We start from the raw sequence: 18,516 nt of genomic DNA on the forward strand, positions 1-18,516 counted from the left end.
TATACCCAGACCAAGGAAACCCCACAAATAATACAGTACTTTATTTGGTTACTGAGATTCTCATAAGCACTTGATTCACAGAAAAGTCATTTTTTACAAAATAAAGGCAGCATTTTGTACAGCGACTCACAGTGGGGCCACCAAAGAGAAGTGCGAAGGGCAGTGCTGGGGACAGGCGGGGCCGGTGCTGTTGTGCCCAGGGTCCTCAGGGAGAAGCCAGTGCTCCTAGCTCCCTCTGCTTCCCTCCTGCCCCACCCAGCAGAGCAGCACCCAGGGCCTGCCAGGACCACTGAAGTGCACGACAGCAACCCCCCCGCCAACAGGCTGGTGAAGGCCCCGCATGGAAGGCTGAGTGAGGGGGGAGTGTGCAGGCTGAGCCAGTCCTGCATCCAGCCCACTTCAGGCAATTGGGGTCTGAGCCCACCTGGCTCTGGAACCTTGACAGATTTATATTATGGTTCAGTAAAGCCCTTGGGGAGCCAGCCTTCCTTTCCTCAGGACACTAACCCTGTCCCAGCCCTGGGCTGTGTACTGGGGACACGCAGTAGGACATGGCCCTGCCCTACCCTACCTTCGGGGAACACACAGGCAAGTGGACAGAACAGGGTATGACCCGGACAGCTCCAAAACAAGGCAGAAAGTGCGTGGTACCCTGAGAGGGAGCAGAGGGGGGCTATTGGTGCTCAGAAGAAGGAAAGAGCATTGTCGTCTGGAGGGAAGAGAGTGCTGTGTATAGGTGGCAGTGTTAAAGCTAAACATGGAGATGGCAGAAAAAGGCATGCCAGGAGGAAGAAAGCATGAGCCAAGGCACAGAGTGGGGAAACATGGCAGGGGCAGTAAGGCAGGTGATTATCCATGAGGGAGCATGGATATATACAAGGGACCCTAGGCACGTCCATCTTCTAGTCTGCAAGGCTGGTGCCTGGGAGGTACAGCCGGTGTGGGTGCTCTCACGTGGGATTTGAATCTGCAGCTGGCACCGAGGTACCACCTCCTGAGTCTAGGAGCAACCCGAAGCATCCCCGTACCTGCCCAGCCTGGCACCTGCCTGCACTCCTGAGCCACTTGAAGGAAGCTGTCCATGCACCCCTACTGTTTTCAGCATGCCCTCTTGTCATCACTGGGGCTGCCTTTCAAGAGGGGCTTCCAGCCCCAAGCCCCTCATAGGTCTATGTCCAGGTCTAAGAGAACTGTCTCCTTGAGTAAACCAAACCCAACTCCTCCTGGCTCCACTGGCAGTTGGGAGGGTGTGGTGGTGTCCCTGGTGGGATCAAGAGAGACAGGTCTAGGAAAGGGGAAAGTTCTAGGGCAGTTGTGTCTTCCCACCTCAGCAGAATTATTTCCCTCCCTCAGGAGTAAATCTGCTCTTCCCTGAGAAGAGTCTGTATTTGGTGTGAGATGTGGTTCCCTGTAACTCAACAGAAAAACCTGATCAAAGCCTCACAGATCGTTTGCGTTTCCCTGACCCTTTATAATCACAAGAGCTCAAATGACTGGAAACACACCAACTTTTGTGTTTTTTCGTCTTTTTGAAATGCATTTCTAAGTTTCTTCCTACTGCAGGTTATGGAGTAGAAGAGTCTTGGAGGTACCTTGTTTTTAAAGTCTGCAGGAGACCTGGGAGCCTGTTTTTTCACATGGTGAAGGGTGGTAGGTAAGAGGAAAGAGGCCTGGAGTCTTCTCAGGTACTACTTCTTCCCTTCTGAAGGCTTCATGTTCTTGCTCTTCTGAGCACCTGTCAAGGCCTGGGCCTGAGGGCAGGGGATGTGGCTGCTGTTCCAGGAGTCCTCTGAAAGCACTGCCTCCTGCCTCACCTGCCCCTTCCAGGCCTAGACCTGAGATGGGCCAGGTCTTCATCCTTATAGGATGGTGCAGAAAATGCTGCGGTTGCTGTGGTAACCACCTTCCACACGGGCTGTGATCCTGGTAGCCATGGCTGCCACCTTCCTCCCATTATGGGCTGCAGAGGGGCCTCTAAGAGAGTTTTCAAGGTGAGGCCGTGCTGGTGGGTTCACCAGGCGCCATGTATCAGACCTGGAGGTGCAAAATGATAGTGAACTCAGAGGTGCAGTGCACTTGCTGAATGTCCTATACAGTCATACCTTTAGCTCAAGATCATTGGGCCCATATGTAAACCTGAGTGTAGGTTTTGTCTCCCAAGTTAGTGACAGCCTGTGGAGGCAGGACATGTGTGAGTCGACAGGGCAAAAGTCCTATATTCTCGTTCCAGCTCTGCCTTCAATGCTGTATGTAACCTGGACAAGTTCCTTCTGTGGGCTTCACTTTTCCTGTCTTTAACTAAGTAGCTTTCTTTTTTTCTCCAGCTGCACAACTCTGAGTATTTATAGCTTTAGTCATAATGACCCAAAACTAGAAACTACCTAAATGCTATGAATGAATAAACTGTGTGGTTCATCCATACAATGGAACAGTGCTCACCAGTAAAGAGGAATGAGCTACCTGCATGCAACACCGTAGATGAATCTCAGATGCATTAGGCTAAGTAAAAGAAGCCGAGCTCAAGAGACTACACACTGTATGATTTATATGAATTTCTAGAAAATACAAATCAATAGGAATGGAGAACAGACCAGTGGGTTTCAGGGGCTGGGGTGGGGGAAGGGGCTGACTACAAAGGAACGTGAGGGGATCTGGAGGGCTGAGGGAACTCTTCTATACCTTGCTTATGATGGTTATGTGACTATAGGTTTGTCAAAACATAAAGAACTAAAAAGGGTGAATTCTATTCTATGTAAGTTATATTTAAACTAAAACAGATGATAACGTAGTGAACGATGCCAAGTTGTTAGGTCTGGGCTATATCCTATAGCCTGGGGTTCTCTAAAGAAGGAAAAAGGACGTGAATCCCAGGGAGTCCACAATGTGATCTGCTGGGATGTGGGAAGAAAATAGTAGAATTTCTGTTTGTTATTTTATACTTTACAAATTTCTATTTTGATATAGTTTATAATATAATGTACTAATAGAATAAAACACATAATTTTGCGTAAATATACACGTGCCGGGGGTTTCCTCAGCATTTTTACTGTGGTTAGGTGCCGTCAAGTGGTTTCCGACTCATCGCGACCCTGTGCACGACAGAACGAGACACTGCCCCAGCCTGTGCTGTCCTCGTCATCGTGTGTGTTTGAGGATCACTGCTACAGAAAACGAGGATCCATCAAAGGGTTTCACCGTGGAAGTGACACGACCTGATTGAGAATGATTGATCTGGCAGGCTGCATAGGCCAGCCTGTGGGATGGGTTGGAGGGTGGCCTAAGGGCAGAGAGACGAGGCAGGGGGCTGCTGCCACAGAACGGGTCATATTAACAGTACAGGGGTGACAGCAACAACTATTATTATATTTATAACTGGTTTAACACCGCACTGACCAATACAAGAATAGAGACCATACGTGAGGGTGAGAGGTGCTGAAATCTGAACTACGGCAGCAACAGGGAGAGGAGAGGAGGGACCAGGTGCAAGACTGTTTTAGATGCAGGATCAGGACGACCTGGTGACTGACTGTACTTTGGTGTTAGGGAGGAGGAGGAGGCAAAGATTTTGTTGCCAGAATGCTTCGTGGACGGTAATGTCATCAAAATGGGGACCATGGAAGGACTAAGGTCTGGGGGAGAAGAGTGTGAGGCAACTGTGGTATGCTGAGGCAGAGGTACTAAAAACAACACCAGCAGCAGCAACTAGCATGATACTCTACTAGGCCACATGGTCTTACTTCACCCCAAATTGATGCTACAAAGCAGACAGCACTGACTGGATTTTACTAAGGCTCAGGGATGTTAAGTAACTTGCCGAAGGTCACACAATCACAAACTGGCAAAGCTAAGCTTTGAAACTATATACTCCCAACTTTTAAAACTGGTTCCCTCCCAGGGAGTAAGGTGCTGGTCCTCAGCCCAGGTCTTTATGTGACCAGTGCCAGAAGCTGGCAGAATGGCAGGGAGAAGGGCAGCCACAATCACGAGGCCTGGGCCTCGTCACCTCGCCGTGGTTCTAGAAGGCTGGTTCAGGCAACTCCAGGCACTTACTTTTTCTTGAAGACCAGGAACTTATTGTTTTGCATGATACATTCTCGGTTGTTTGAGATCTGCTGAAAGATGGTCTTATTGGTCTTGCCCTGGAAGATGATGTTCTCTTGCACCAGGGCCTTGGCGCGACCCCGTACCGCAATGCCGTAGGCCCGGAATGAATGGATCCGGTTCTTTATTACCTGGGAGAGGCAGCCAAAACTTGTCATACCTGAGGGACTCCTAGACTGATAGGGGAGCCATCAGTTACAAAACTGAGAGTTAAGAATATGCCAGGTAGGTCATCACAGAGCCAAAGGAGCTCAGAGAAGGGATATCGAGACCACCTGAGAGGCCCATGGAAGGCTTCCTGGAGGAGGTGACAGCTATGATGTAGAAGTTTACCAGGTGCAGAGCAGCAGTAAGGTGTTCTAGGAAGAAGGAACAGTGTGCAAAGGCCTTGCAGAAAGGATGGGGCCAGAAGCTAGGCCACTGGCAACCCAGCTGAGCCTGTGTGTCCCTGGCCTCTTCCCCCACAGTGCTCTAACACACAGTCCAGGAATTCTTTACCACTTGTCTAACAGCAAGCTGGAGAGCTAAAAAGGAGCCTCTGGGACTGAAATTCTACAAGGGCCGTGATGGGTCTGTTTGGCTTACACTGTAACTAGCACCCAGCACAGTGGTTTGCATAACATGAGTGCTGCTCAGAGCTCACAGTCCTATGGGGCGAACAGGTAAGTCAAGGGACAGACACAAAGCACTGTGGGAACTGCTCTTTGAGGTAGGGGTGGGCATGGGCACCATGGAAGCCCAGAAAAGGGGCATCTCAAACAGCCTAGGGAATCAGGGGGGCTTCCAGAAAAAAGTGACAGCTAAGCTGTAGGATGAAAGGGAAAAACGGATATTCCTGGTATCCAGAGAACAGGTGTGCAAAGGCTCTGTGGCAGGACTTCTCCCCTTTAAGCACTACTATATACCAGTCCTGTGTGAGAGTCTTCTGATAGGAAAGAGCTGAAATAGCCCCATCCTTGACCTGGAGACCACAGAGATAGCTCAGGTTGCTCCCAACACTGCGAGTCTAGGAGGTGACCACCCACCCCTGGCTTCCTGCCAGGGAACTGTTGCTCATCCTTCAGGGCCCCATTCATATGTTTTGTCCTATGTGAAGTCTCACCCACATCTGCCAGGCTGTTTCGGCAGGAGGGACAATGCCCCATGCTGCCCTGAGTGCTTAAGGATCTACTTCTCAGCAGAGAGGGCACAAAGATTCTTCCAGTGCTGTCCTCTCTGTCAGCACCACACGACACACACACATGCACACATACACACCTTTGTGTCGGACCTAGGCAGCAGCTGCAGCCCACTGCCGCGGTTGCCAATGATGTCATTTTCAATGACGACAGTGCTGTCACCCTTGGTGATGATGCCATGGCCTCTGTTGTCATAGATACCATTGCCCCGGAGCTCCACCTTGCACTGGGCCTCGACCTTGACCCCGCTCTGACGGTTGCAGGAGATGCTGTTGTTGGCCACATGGGTGAGCTGGCTGCTCTGGGCCACAGTGATGCCTCTGTCCCCGTTGGCGTGGATCACGTTGGTGATGATGTGCAGTGCCTCGCCACTCTGCACGTAGAGTCCTGAGGCTGTACAGGGCGGAAGCAGGGAAGCACAGGGTGGTCCTAGGGTCAGGCCTGACAACACCAGCCAGGGAGAACCTTCCCTGCATCGTGCACCCAGGAGACAGGTGAGGAAGAAATAGCAACCCACAGAACCAGCCCTTGGGTCTGCAAGAACATTGAGAAAATCCTGGTCCTTCTAAACCAAATCTTTATTAAATGCACCCAGGGAAATGTGGTGCTGAAAGAGATCAGCCAGCCTACTGCTATTTGCACTTCACATGATGGGGGGCTCACTACCTCCTCAAGGCTGCCCATTCCACCGCTAGACAAACAGATCTGCCTACTAGAAAGTTTCTTTGCTTGTTTTGTTTTCCTTCCCAGACTGAGCTGGAATCTGCCTCCCTCCTGTTTTGGGAAACTTCCTTCATAAGGGAAATTCCCTATTTTTGAGTAGAAAAAGTTAAGTAATATGTGTCTAAAATGTACTAGAAAATCTGAAAGGGAGAAAATGGTGTTGAGGATTGTGTGTGCTTAGAGACACTATGTGTTAGTAGAAAACAGCCCAGACTCAGCAGAACTAGAGGAGCATGACGTGGTCAGACCTGGGCAGGCGCAGGGCGAGGACTCTGCAGTTGTGACATCCACCCACCAAAGAAGCGAGAAGAACTGGGGTGGCGTTGGGAGGAGTGTGTGCAGGCCAATGACTGGGATATACAGGCAGCAGTTTGAGCTGAGCCTGTAACGCAGAACCTCTTGGTAGCACCTGCCTGTTGATTTCTCCTGGCTTGGCTGAGAACAACAAAACGAAATCAAGCATTTGTGAATTTATGCTGCTTTGCCTGTGCAACTGGACAGGATGGCTACCCGGAGGAGACCCTGAGCTAGAAGTGACAGAACTCAATTTCTGACTAAGAGGGCTGGGGCTGCTGGCTATTGATCTCCCTGCCCTCCACCCCTCCCAGAGGAATGAGCTTACCTGGGGCAGGGATACCTTTCCCGACATCTCTCTATGGACAGGAAAGGGCGGCCATCTATGAAAGATGACTCAAGCCGCAGAAGCCAGGGTTCATCAAGACTGGCTGATTACTCGGGTCATCCGGGGAGCTTCTCAGGAGTTTGGATTCCAGGCCCCACCTCAGCCCTCCTGAAGGGTCATCTGCAGTCAGGGCCCTGGAGCCTGTGCTCTTAACAAACTTCCCTCCCCCTCAGTGATTCCGATCATTGGCCTGGAGTTAGACAAACTCCACAATAAAAACTTCACAATTCAATAAATACCAAACACCTACTACAATTTTTTAATCAAGTCTCAGATAACATGGACTTAAAACACGCTCTTATTTTTTGTACCTCTAAGAAAGAAAAATCATTGCCAATAAAACCATGACACATGATCAACTGTAAGACCCATCTCAGCAGAAATGTTAAAATGTGAAAAATGTGTCTGAGAATTGATTACCAAAGCTCAGGGCAGGGCCCACTGGGATGAGGGAGATTCGTTTCCTCCCCCACGTCCACAGCCTGTCAGAGCTGATAGAACAGCCACAGGAACAAACAGAGTCAAGGGCCCCAGAGTAAGTGTCACCAGGAATGGTTCACAAAGGAAAGGGTGGAGGGCTGCATTCAGATGGGCTCTGAAGTTTAAGTCAGTTTGGGTGTATGGACGGGAGAAAGGCAATTTCAGGCAAGAGAAACCACACGAGCAAGGCCGGGGGCGGGGAGGTGGGATGGAATGGATTCAAGTTCAGGGAACATGAAGTACAGAAGGCTGGGGCATCAGGCAGTGGCAGGAAGAAGTGGCTGATAAGGCTGGAAGGGCAAGCTGGGACCAAGAAGGGCCCGTAAGGCAGTGGAGTTCACGGAAGGGTCCTGGGCAGGGGCTCACCTCCATTGTGGTTAATGCTGTTAGACTCCACAAGAGCGACGGTGACAGGCCGGCGCAGCGGGTCGTCATCCTTCTCCAGCTCTGTCTCCCAGAGGATGGCGTCCCCGTCCTCACTGAAGTTCTCCTGGGCCCCATGGCCTCCAGGGAACTCGCTGGAGCCATCCTTCTGGCTAAACACTGCCACGCCATACAGGCCATTGTAGCTGACATGATTGCTGGTGACGTGGGGCAGGCTGGACGACATCATCCATACACCACAGCCCTTGTTAGCTGGGAGAGCAAAAGGAGCTGGTCACTGACACCCAACCATGAGTCAGGAAGCACCCAGTTCTCCCCAGGAGGGGCAGCAAAAAGGCACTGGCCTTGGAGATGGAAGTCCCTGATTTTCTACGTGGCCTTGGACAAGTCACTTCATGACTCTGGCTGTAGGCTTCTCCTTCATACATGGGGTAACAACAACCAGGCCAACCTCACAAGCTGGGATGATTCCACAGGGCACAAAAGTGTCCTGAGAACTGTCAAGACCACTCTTCCAGAGCAGTTGCACATAAGCCTGTAGTGACAGTGCCCAAGGGGTCTTCAGAGTTCACCCAGCCCAACCCCTCCTTGCACAGAGGAAGGGGCAAGCACTGGGGCCACACTGCATTTGACTCCTAGACCTACCACTGCCTAGCTGTGTGACCTCTCTGTGCCTCTATTTTCTCATCTTTAAAATTGGGCTAATAACTGTACCTACCTCAGAGGGCAGTCATGAGAATTAAATATGATAATGCACATAAAGAGCATAGCAGAACCGGCCTCAATAAATGTTCGCTACTGTCACCATTACTGGAGCCCTAGTGGCGCCAGTAGTTAAGCATTCTTAATGCACTTTGAATCCACCAGCCACTCCTTGGAAACCCTATGGGGGCAGTTCTACTCTGCCCTATAGGGTCACCATGAGTCGGAATTGATGGCAATGGGTTTTTTAAATTTTTTATTCTTATTATCAGAGATGCAGTCCAGAAAGACTCAGGCTTTTCCCACAGTCACAGAGTGAATGAGAAGAGTTCCCTCTTGGCAGCATTACATTTTCAGTTCTCTGGATCAAAAGAAAGGGTAAGAATTAGGAGTTAGATCCCTACATGTCAGAGCTTAACTGACCCTGGTCTTAGATATGATCCAGCTCCTGTCTTTTGCTGTTTTAAACGGGGATAAAGTTCTCCATCCCGCTGACCCCACGGGGTCAATCTGAGGATTACAAGATTTGTGAGAGGCTCTTACACTCTGGGAGGAGCCAGAAATCATTCCTGTCCTTCAGATGAGGTCTCTGAGGCCCAGGAACGGTGATGACTTTCTCACGACCCACAAGCTGAAGATGGAACCCAGCTAGAGCCTGGACTTCCTGGCTCCCAATCCCAAGCCTCTTCCCTCTGGGAACATGCCCCTTACCATAGATGGTATTTCCTTCTATCAGCCCTCGGCCTTCGTCTCCCACAACCACGCCATCTGAATAGCCAAAGCAGATAAGGTTGCTCCTGAGGACAGGGGTCCCTCCACGACGGATGTCCACACCTCCCCACTGATTCTCGCGGATGACATTTTCTATGGAGACAGAAAAGGAGGTTGATACCCAAGGGCCACTTCCAGTGCTGGCAACGAGGGCTGGGACAGCTGAGAGAAGGGACACTCTGGACTGGTCTTATGTTGTCAGCAACCAGCACTCGGAATCTTGTCTGCTGTCTGCACCCAACAGCCCTGAAGACTGATGATTAAAAATAAACTGGCTTTAGGGTCCCCGGACCAAGGCCAGGTAGGGGCTCAGAGGTGGTTATCTAAGGGCAGAATCCAGCCATTTCATCACATGCCTGGGAAGGCGCTAGTCCCTGTCCTCAGCCTTGGCTCTGTATTCTGACCACACTCTTCCTTTCCTCTCTCTCTGGAAGCCACCACCTCTTGGGGAGTGGGCTGAAGAGGCACAAGTCAGAAAGGCAGTTTTAGGACACTGCTGCCTCAAGCATGGAGGCAGGGCAAACTCTCAGCTTTCTGGGGCTGAGGCACAATGGCTCACAAAGCCCTGTGTGACTGGCCCTTTCTGGCCTCTGTGACCCATCTGTACTACTTGGCCCTTGCTCACTGCACTCCAGTCACAGGAGTCATCTCTCTGTTCCTCAGGCATTCCAAGTGTGTTCCCACAGGCAACTCTGCACAGAAGGCTCTTTGCTCAAGCTCCTCTCTGTTACTGAGGTTCTGGCTTAAATGCCATGTTCAGAAAGGCCTGCCCTGACCACACAATCTTAAATCCCTCTGTCACCTTAGTTACCTGGAGAGCACTCACCCCCAGATATGACTTTTCTTGCATGTGTAAGCATGCTTTTATTTATGTATCTGCTCCCCACTCCTAACGTCAGCTCCTGAGGGGAGAGACGGTGTCTGTTTTGTTGACTGCTGTATCCTCACCTCCTGGAACACTGCCTGCATACAGGAAGTGCTCAATAAAAGTTTGATGACTGAATGAAGGCTGGATTCAGTCAGGAGTGTTCACTGGACTGATGCTTGCTGAGTCCCTTCTCTGTGCCCGGTATGGCTGTGCTCTGTGCCAAGGCTCCATTAATGTACTAGGCAGACTTGATCTTGCCTGATCACACTTACTGCCTGATAGCAGAGGAGACTGACATTAAACAACTCACTAAGAAATTAAGTAACTGTCCTACAGAGGAGGTGAACTGGGTACAGTGAGTCTCTGTATAATGGAAGGTAAGGGAAGGCTTCCCCGAAGAAGTGATATTTAAGCTGAGACTTGAGGATGAACAGGAGTTAGCCAGGCAGAGGGGGGCCGGGGGTGGATTTCTAGAGCAGGGAAAAGCCCATACAAAGCCAAGAGGAGGGATTCAGATGACTTGTTTGGCATAAATGTTTCTGAAAGTATTACATGAGCCACGAAGTAAGGTCCTGTTGAGTGCTGGGCCTGGCAGAGCAGACCCTCCTTCTATGCTAGGCCCTCCTCTTGATAAGCACAGCCAGTGTGTGGAGCTGGTATCCCTGAGGCCAGCCCACCATTCAGAGGAGGCGGCTAAAGTCTGGCAAGGTAAAAAGAGTGATGTAAGATCCCGCAGCTGGGAGGGAGCAAACCAGGGGGTGTATTTAAGGCGTGGGGCTGCTCTACCAGTCACCTTGGTGGCCACAGCTCCAGGCACTTCTTATCCCATACCTGTGATGAGGCCTTTGCCGTTCTCATTCACTGCTACGCCAGCAGCACGGCCCTTAAAAATGTGGTTCCCACTAGAATGGAAGGAGAGCAAGACAAAGAGGTGACACCAGGGCCCCACTGTCATCCTTCAAAAACAATGCCCCACCCACGGTGATTACCTTCTTTTGTGGCTCAAAATGGCTCACGTCCACAGAGGCATAAAGTACTCCCAAAGTCCTATGAGCCAGGCATTTAGAAACCCTTACTTGTCACTGAGACAACTTGATCAAAAATTTAAACCCCTAACTACGCCATCTAAGCACAATGATATCTAGTTCTCTGTGGCCACTCCTTACTGTCACGTACATATAAACAGTATTTTAAACAGATGTGAATACAGGGCCCAAGTCACAGGTAGAATACTTGGTCTTGGTGGTATACAGAATCCCTAGGAGGCTGTGTTAAGCTTGCTTAGGAGTGTTTTGTGTCCAAATCCCGAATGAGACACTCTTCCTATAACGAGCCCACAATCTTCTGTTTGTCTCCAACATCTACTCTTAATCTTATTTCCTGTCAACTCAATCACCTATCCACTGAACAACAACACAAAATTATAACACGCCTTAAAGAAGAAAACCAGATTTAAAAAGGGGGTTTTAAGAACATCAGAAGGAGGATTCAGTGGAAACACGCACCACCTAAATGCAACCATTCTCTTTGTATCATAGTGACAACGTGTATGTGAAACCTCGTGGGTCGAATTAGCCACAAATGGAATGTATAAAAAACATGCTCCTACTCAGAGACACACACAACCCCTTTACTGCCACGTAAAGCCCTCTTGAATGATTTCTTCAAAACCAGACAACTGGCTACGTTAGAGAACATGTTTACTACCTGTGAAAACAAGCTCATCATACCCAGACATTGGGAGAATTGTGTCTTCCCTGGAGGATACACATCTTCTGTTAGTAGGAATGCTGTGATCTCCTGCTTTACTGGAATCACATCTGCTCACTCTCTCTTGAGCGGGCCTCCCACACCCCCGCTGTGTATCTCAGGGATTCAGGGCCAAATATTCAGCTGGGCCTGTCAGGGACTAACACAGGGCCTGGCACCCCACAGAACATCAACGATCAGGGGTTGACTGATTAAGTTTTTCCATCTCCCAGGGCAGGGTCCAAACGGCTTACTTCCTTGGCAGAAAAACAGCAATTTGTGTTATTTGATACTGGGAAAGCTGAATGTCAACTGCATCTACACTATAATGCATCTTGCAGTTAAGCAGGTGAAATTATCTGTTAAAAAGACCTGTTTATTTCCTCAGACAGATCTGAAGAGGCTGCTTTGATCTGGATACAATTCAATCAGAAGTAACCCTTGGGCTAGGGCATGTCTCGTCCATATCTCGTCCAACAGGCAGCAAATATGTGGCTGGTATATCTTTCCTAACATACCTCACTTACCTCCAGAGAGGGTCCATGGCCACCTGGAGGAATATGTACATGTATGTACACAGGGCAGAATAAAGATAAAAGAGGGATCAGAAAACATTAAAAAGTGGACAGATCGCTGTACCAAGGACCAAGGGTGGGATATTTACCGTATATGAGCACCGACTTAGCCCTGCACTTCCTGGCAGCCAAGGCAAAAACCGAAACACGATAGGTGATGTTAACTCTCACTGACTAAAAATATGCTGTGGTTTGCCCCATCCAGGCCACTTCAGGGATCTCAAAATTAATTCCCAGCATTCATTCTATCCCTGGGTCACAGAGTTAAGTGCCTGACTACCAAAGATTGGTGGTGTGAACCCAACCAGAGCTGCCTAGGAAGACAGGCTTGGTGATCTGCTTCCAAAAGGCCACTGCCTTGAAAACCCTATGGAGCAGTTCTACTCTACGCAGGGGTCGCAATCAACTTGACGGCAACTATCAACAACAACCCTCCCCTAGATCCTTACCTCCAATCACGAACAAGGAGAAAAGGAAAAAGCACAACCTATTCTTTCAAGGTCACTATGTTTACAAAAACACAAAACACTGATCTGATCATGCTATTCCTTGCTCAAAACCCTTTAATGATTCCCCAGAAACCAAAAGGTAAAGTCCAAACTTCTTTGTTTGCTGTATTAGTTTTCCATTATTGCTGTAACAAATTACCATAAGTTCAATGGCTTAAAACAACACAAATTATCTTCTAGTTTTGGGGGTCATAAGTCCAAAATAGGTCTTATAGGGCTAAAAATCATGATGTCTGCAGAGCTGCATTGCTTCTGGAGGCTCCAGAGGAGAATCCGTTCCTTGTCCTTTCTACTTTCTAGAGGCTGCTCATATTCCTTGGCCTGTGACCCCTGCTTCCACTGTCACATTTCCTTTTGACAATGGCCCACCTGCTTCTCTAAGGACCCTTGTGATTACATCAGGCCCACCTGGATAATTCAAGATAACCTCCCCAGCTCAAGGTCCTTAACTTAATCACATCTACAAAGTCTCTTTTGCCATATGAAGTAACACCTTCACAGGTCCTGGGGACTATGACATGGACATCCTTGGGGAGCCATTACTCTGCCCACCACACTTGGCATTTGAGGTCCTTCTTGTTCCAGCTTCAACCTGCCTTTCCAAGTGGATCTTTTACTCTGTCCTCCCAGGCATCCTGTCCCCAGACACACATTTCTCACCATTTTCTCAGACATACCCTGAATTTCACTGCCTCTGGGCCCAGAATGCCTTGTCCACGGCAATCTGATCCTATTTATCCTCTAAACACAACTCAGATGTTATCATGCGTCCTTCCCTGATGTACTCAGCTGAAACTGGGGCTGAGTTCCTCTGGTCCTCTGCACAAAGACCTATTAAAACACTCATTTCAGTGAGTTTTCTATCATGGTTTTTGTTGTATGTGTCTATCTCCAACATGAGACTATAAACTCCACGAAACAGAGACTATCTTCACACACTTTTTATATCCCTGTCCCTTTAGGTACAAGCATTTAAATGTATGTTAAGGGAATGATACAAACACATATTCTTATATTAAATAATGCAAAAGAAGGTAAAAGAGTTCTATGACCACAAATGTTTATAGCAAGCTGTTTATAACAGTGAAAAATAGTTGCTACAACTAATACGACTGGTTCAAAAATTACTGAATATTAACACAATGTAATGTTCTGAAACTTGTCCAAGTGATAAAAGCCATACAACAACGTGGAAAAAGTACATATAAAACAATACAAAAGGAAAAAACCCAGAATAGATCTGTCGCACATTAATGACAGTTAATTTTCCTCAAGCAAAAACATAACTGTGTGAGTCTTCTGCTAAAAAACCTTCCACAATTCCCCGTTATTCTCCTCAGAATAAATGCCTCCTTTCTCGGCTTGGTCTACATAAAGCCCTCCTCATCTGGCTCAAGCCTTTCTTCCATCCCTCCTTCTCACTATGCTGCATGGCAGGGATGGACTGTCAGAGGCACATAAAAGGTCATGCTGCTGGATTCGACTGGACAATGGGCTGGAGAGGGATGCTAGTGAGGAGTGAGCTTCTTGGATCAGGTGGACACTTGAGACTATGTTGGCATCTCCTGCCTGGAGGGGAGATGAGAGGGTGAGGGGGGGTTAGAAGCTGGCAAAAAGTACATGAAAACAGAGAGTGGAGGGAGACAGCGGGCTGTCTCATTAGGGGGAGAGTAACTGGGAGTGTGTAGCAAGGTGTATATGGGTTTTTGCGTGAGAGACTGACTTATTTGTAAACTTTCACTTTAAGCACAATAAAAATTATTTTTTTTTAAAAAAAAAGGTCATGCTGCAGTGACCACAGAGCCCAAGATTTCTGGGATTGCCCCAATTTAAAATATCTCATACCAGTGTCTCAGCTTGTGCCACATTTTCCTCAAGCCGCAATGGACTGTTAGTTAAACCCTCAGTCTGTTATGCTCTGCTGCCTTTTTCACGCTGTTTCCTTTACTAGGAATGCCCACCTCCCATCTCCATCACAGTCCAAGTTCTACCCATATTTCAAAGTCCAACTCGATTGCCACCGCCTAAATGAGGCCTTCTTACATCCTCCTAATCAGAATGGTTCTCTCCTTTCCTCTTTCTCTTGGTACCACTTTCACAGCATTTTTCACAGTCTGTCCCGTCTGGGATGGCAGATACACGGCCCCTTCCCACGCCCTCCCTACCATGGCAGACATCACTAGTTAACCATGGCGTGCTTTTATGCCGAGGCCAGATAGAGCCTCACAGTCTTAACACTGCACTTCAGGTAGCCACTACCAACTGACTGGAGTTGTCAGGTGACTGGAAATCTCTATTGCATCTGTCTTTTTTTAAATTTATTGTTGTTGTTGTTGAGAATATACACAGCAAAACATACACCAATTCAACAGTTTTTACATGTATAATTCAGTGACACTGATTACATTCTTTGAGTTGTGCAACCATTCTCCCCCTCCTTTTCTGAGCTGTTCCTCCCCCATTAACATAAACTCACTGCCCTCTAAGGTTCCTATCTTTCGAGATGCTGTTGTCAATTTGATCCCATATAGTTTTTAAAAGAATACAATGCTCAAGGCAGGTAATTTTTACTAGGTAAGCTAAACTACTCTTTGGTTTTAAGATGACCTCGGGGGATATTTTTGGCTTAAGGTTTAAAGATCATCTCAGGGCAATAATTTCAGGGGTTCATTTAGCCTTCATGACTCCAGAAGTCTGGATCCATGAGGATTTGAAATTCTGTTCTTCATTTTCTCCCTTTTGATCAGGATTCTTCTATAGAACCTTTTATGAAAATGTTCAGTGATGGTAGACGGGCACCATCCAGTTCTTCTGGTCTCATGGCAAAGGAGGCAGCTGTTCATGGAGATAATTAGCCATACATTCCTTTTCCTCCTCCTATTCCTGTCTCTCTTTCTTCCTCTGTTGCTCTAGGCAAAAAGAGACCAATTGTTGTGCCTTGGATGGCCATTTGCAAGCTTTTAAAACCCCAGGCATTACTCAAAGAAGTAGGAGGTAGAACAGAAGCACTAAACACGTTATTAGGCCAATTGACTGGGATGTCCCATGAAACCATGACCCTAAACCTCCAAGTCAAGGAACCAAATGAGGTATTTGGTTATACATAAGCAGCCTCAGCAGTTACTTTTTTTTTTTATATAATCTTTGTAAATATGTCTATCGTACAACTTTTACCAATTCAACTTTTTACAGGTGCACAACTTATTGACAGCACTTACAATAATCGGCTGTGCAACCCTACCCTTAATCAATGTGATTTTTTCCATCATCATAAACCAAAATTCAGTACCCCATAAGCAATAACCTCCCCTTCCCTCCCTTAGTAACCACTAATAAGCTTTGGTCTCTATACATTCGCCTTTTCTTGTCTTTTTATATAAGTGAGGTCATAAAATATTTGTCCTTTTGTGATTGGCTTATTTCCATCTCTGTCTTAAGAGTTATTTCTATGCGTACATGTCCTCCAGACTAGAGCAAGCCCCTAGGGAGGAGGGTTTGCCACTTATTTACCTTTGTTATCCCTTGTTGTAAGTGCTCAGCAATGTTTACTGAACAGAATGACTGCACATAGTTAACTGGAAGGGAACAGAGAAACACAAATGCAGTTGTGTTACTGTGGTGGGATTATGGGTGAAGTTTCTGCTCGCATCTGAGAGTTGTTTTAGTTAAATATGTTTTCTAATTAAAAAAAAAAGCGAGTAGAGAAACAGAGAGATGAGAGAGTTAAGAAGGGATCACGGAAGAGTGTGATGGTCTGGGTCCAGAGGTGCATACCTCACAACTGGGTTTCCGTGGTACAGAATATAAATGCCAGCTTCCTTATTTGAAAATATTTGATTGTTTCGGATGATGCCTTTCCCATTACCAAGGATGACAATGCCAGAGCGAAGGCCGTGGTGGATCTGATTACACTGCAAGTGAAGATGAAACACCAGAGGAAGGGTCAGTCACGCCAGTGAGAGGCAGAGTGCCCAACGCTGCCTACACAACTGGGCCAGGAAGATGCTAAGCTCATGCCAAAGTGAATGAGACCAAGCTGCTGCCCTGTCCTTCCTCCACAGGTGCACACAGCGAAGCTGTAAGGGAGAACAGGAATACAGAAGTCTTCACTGCCTCTTAGGATGTACTCAGGCTGACATTGACTGCGGAGGGCCCTTGCTCTTCACCTGCAAGGCAGGCTACTGAATGTTTGTGAGCCTCTAAAGAGTCCCCCAGACACACGATCATCTGGCCAGAGCCATACCTCCCAGGGTCCAAGGAGCCCACGTCTCAGAGTAGGGTCCAAAAACCAAACCAAACCCATTGTCATCGAGTTAATCCCAACTCATAGAGACCCTATAGGACAGAGTGGAACTGCCCCATAGGGTTTCCCAGGCTGTAATCTTCATGACAGCAGACGGTCACATCTTTCTCCTGTGGGGCAGCCAGTGGGTTCAAACTACCAACCTTCTGGTTAGCAGCCAAGCACTTAACTACTGTGCCACCAGGGCTCCTTCAGGGAAGAGTTAAAAAAAAAAAAAAACCCATTGCTGTCGGGTCAATTCCGACTCACAGATACCCTATAGGACAGAGTAGAACTACCCCATAGGGGTTCCGAGGAGCAGCTGGTGGATTTGAACTGCTGACCTTTTTGTTAGCAGCTGAACTCTTAACTACTACACCACCTGGGCTCCACCCAATATGACAGAATGCTGGCCATGTGGTCCCAAGGGCACTACATCCAGAGAAGGGCGAAGGCCATTTGGCTTTTAGTCTGCTTCTCACTCAGGGGAGCGGCCTCTGGGAGCTCAGTTTTCCCATGGGCATATGGTCATAGAAGGTATACAAGCTAAAGGATCCGTAGAGATTACTCATTTCTAACACTTTGTACAAATAGGGAAACAGGACCAGAGTCACATAGTAAGTTGGTGGCAGAGTCAGATCTGAACTTCTGCCTCCCAGGCCAGTTGTTTTTCCACAGTGACTTAAATTTTTAGACAATAAAAAATTATAATAAAATTATTTCAGTCTGTTAACTTATAGCCTAAATTCAATCCCATACTTACCACAGGAAGCTAGCCATATCTCTTCCAAAATGATTCCACAGAAACAAAGACACACAGAGAAAAGAGCAGGAACTATTTGCAAACAGGAAGCAACATAAATTTGCGATGGCAACATTTGTTTAGATATCTTCCGAAAAGGTTTCTGAAAACCCAGAGCTGCTCTGAAAAGGAAAGGAAGCAAAGGCAGAGAAGAGTACCAGTACGAGTGGGTTGGACTTCTTCCGGATGTCCACGCCAGCCTCTGCGTTATGATAAATGTTGTTGCCAGCGATCAAGCCTCCACCCTCCAAGCGAAGAAAGATGCCTGATGCTCTGCAACGGTAAACGTCATTCCTGAGCATGACGATCTAAGCAGGAAAGAAGGATGGAATTAGAGAATCACCATTTGGCAACCAATGGAGTAATAATTGCTTTGAGGCAAGAATCATTGTGGAGGCGAGAGCTAATGGGTGAAAGGTTGATGAGAAGCAGGATATTTACATAGTCTCAAAGTATCTTCCCACAAATTTATTAGTAAGTTCAAAATACTTACTAAATTTACAGTGGAGAAAGTGGTAGACTTCATTGTAACCACATGATCAAAGTTAGCATCTCCATTAAAAAAGGATAAATCAACATCATACGCCTACTGATATGACTGATGGACTGAGAACACTGCATCATTCTGTGGTATTCCTGCCCAAAATACGTGACCTCAACTTAATCATGGTGAAACATTAGACAAACCCAAACTGAGGGACGTTCTACAA

General features: G+C 47.6%; 1 protein-coding gene across 3 annotated transcripts in view; it reads right to left on the reverse strand.

Moving 5' to 3' along the window:
- Positions 1-36: 36 nt before the first annotated feature.
- The window catches only part of FBXO10 (F-box protein 10), a 54,011-nt gene continuing 35,531 nt past the window's right edge, over positions 37-18,516 (reverse strand). For all 3 annotated transcript variants that reach the window (XM_049895791.1, XM_049895789.1, XM_049895790.1), the window contains 8 exons: positions 17,965-18,114; positions 16,497-16,633; positions 10,721-10,791; positions 8,962-9,114; positions 7,531-7,800; positions 5,359-5,672; positions 4,051-4,232; positions 37-2,034 (listed from right to left, as the gene is read on the reverse strand). In XM_049895791.1, coding sequence (XP_049751748.1) covers positions 1,860-2,034; positions 4,051-4,232; positions 5,359-5,672; positions 7,531-7,800; positions 8,962-9,114; positions 10,721-10,791; positions 16,497-16,633; positions 17,965-18,114 — 1,452 coding nt within the window. In that variant the 3' untranslated portion in view covers positions 37-1,859. The remainder of the gene's footprint in view (positions 2,035-4,050; positions 4,233-5,358; positions 5,673-7,530; positions 7,801-8,961; positions 9,115-10,720; positions 10,792-16,496; positions 16,634-17,964; positions 18,115-18,516) is intronic.

The sequence above is a fragment of the Elephas maximus genome, chromosome 9 (genome assembly GCF_024166365.1).
Source record: "Elephas maximus indicus isolate mEleMax1 chromosome 9, mEleMax1 primary haplotype, whole genome shotgun sequence".
Lineage (NCBI taxonomy): Eukaryota > Metazoa > Chordata > Mammalia > Proboscidea > Elephantidae > Elephas > Elephas maximus.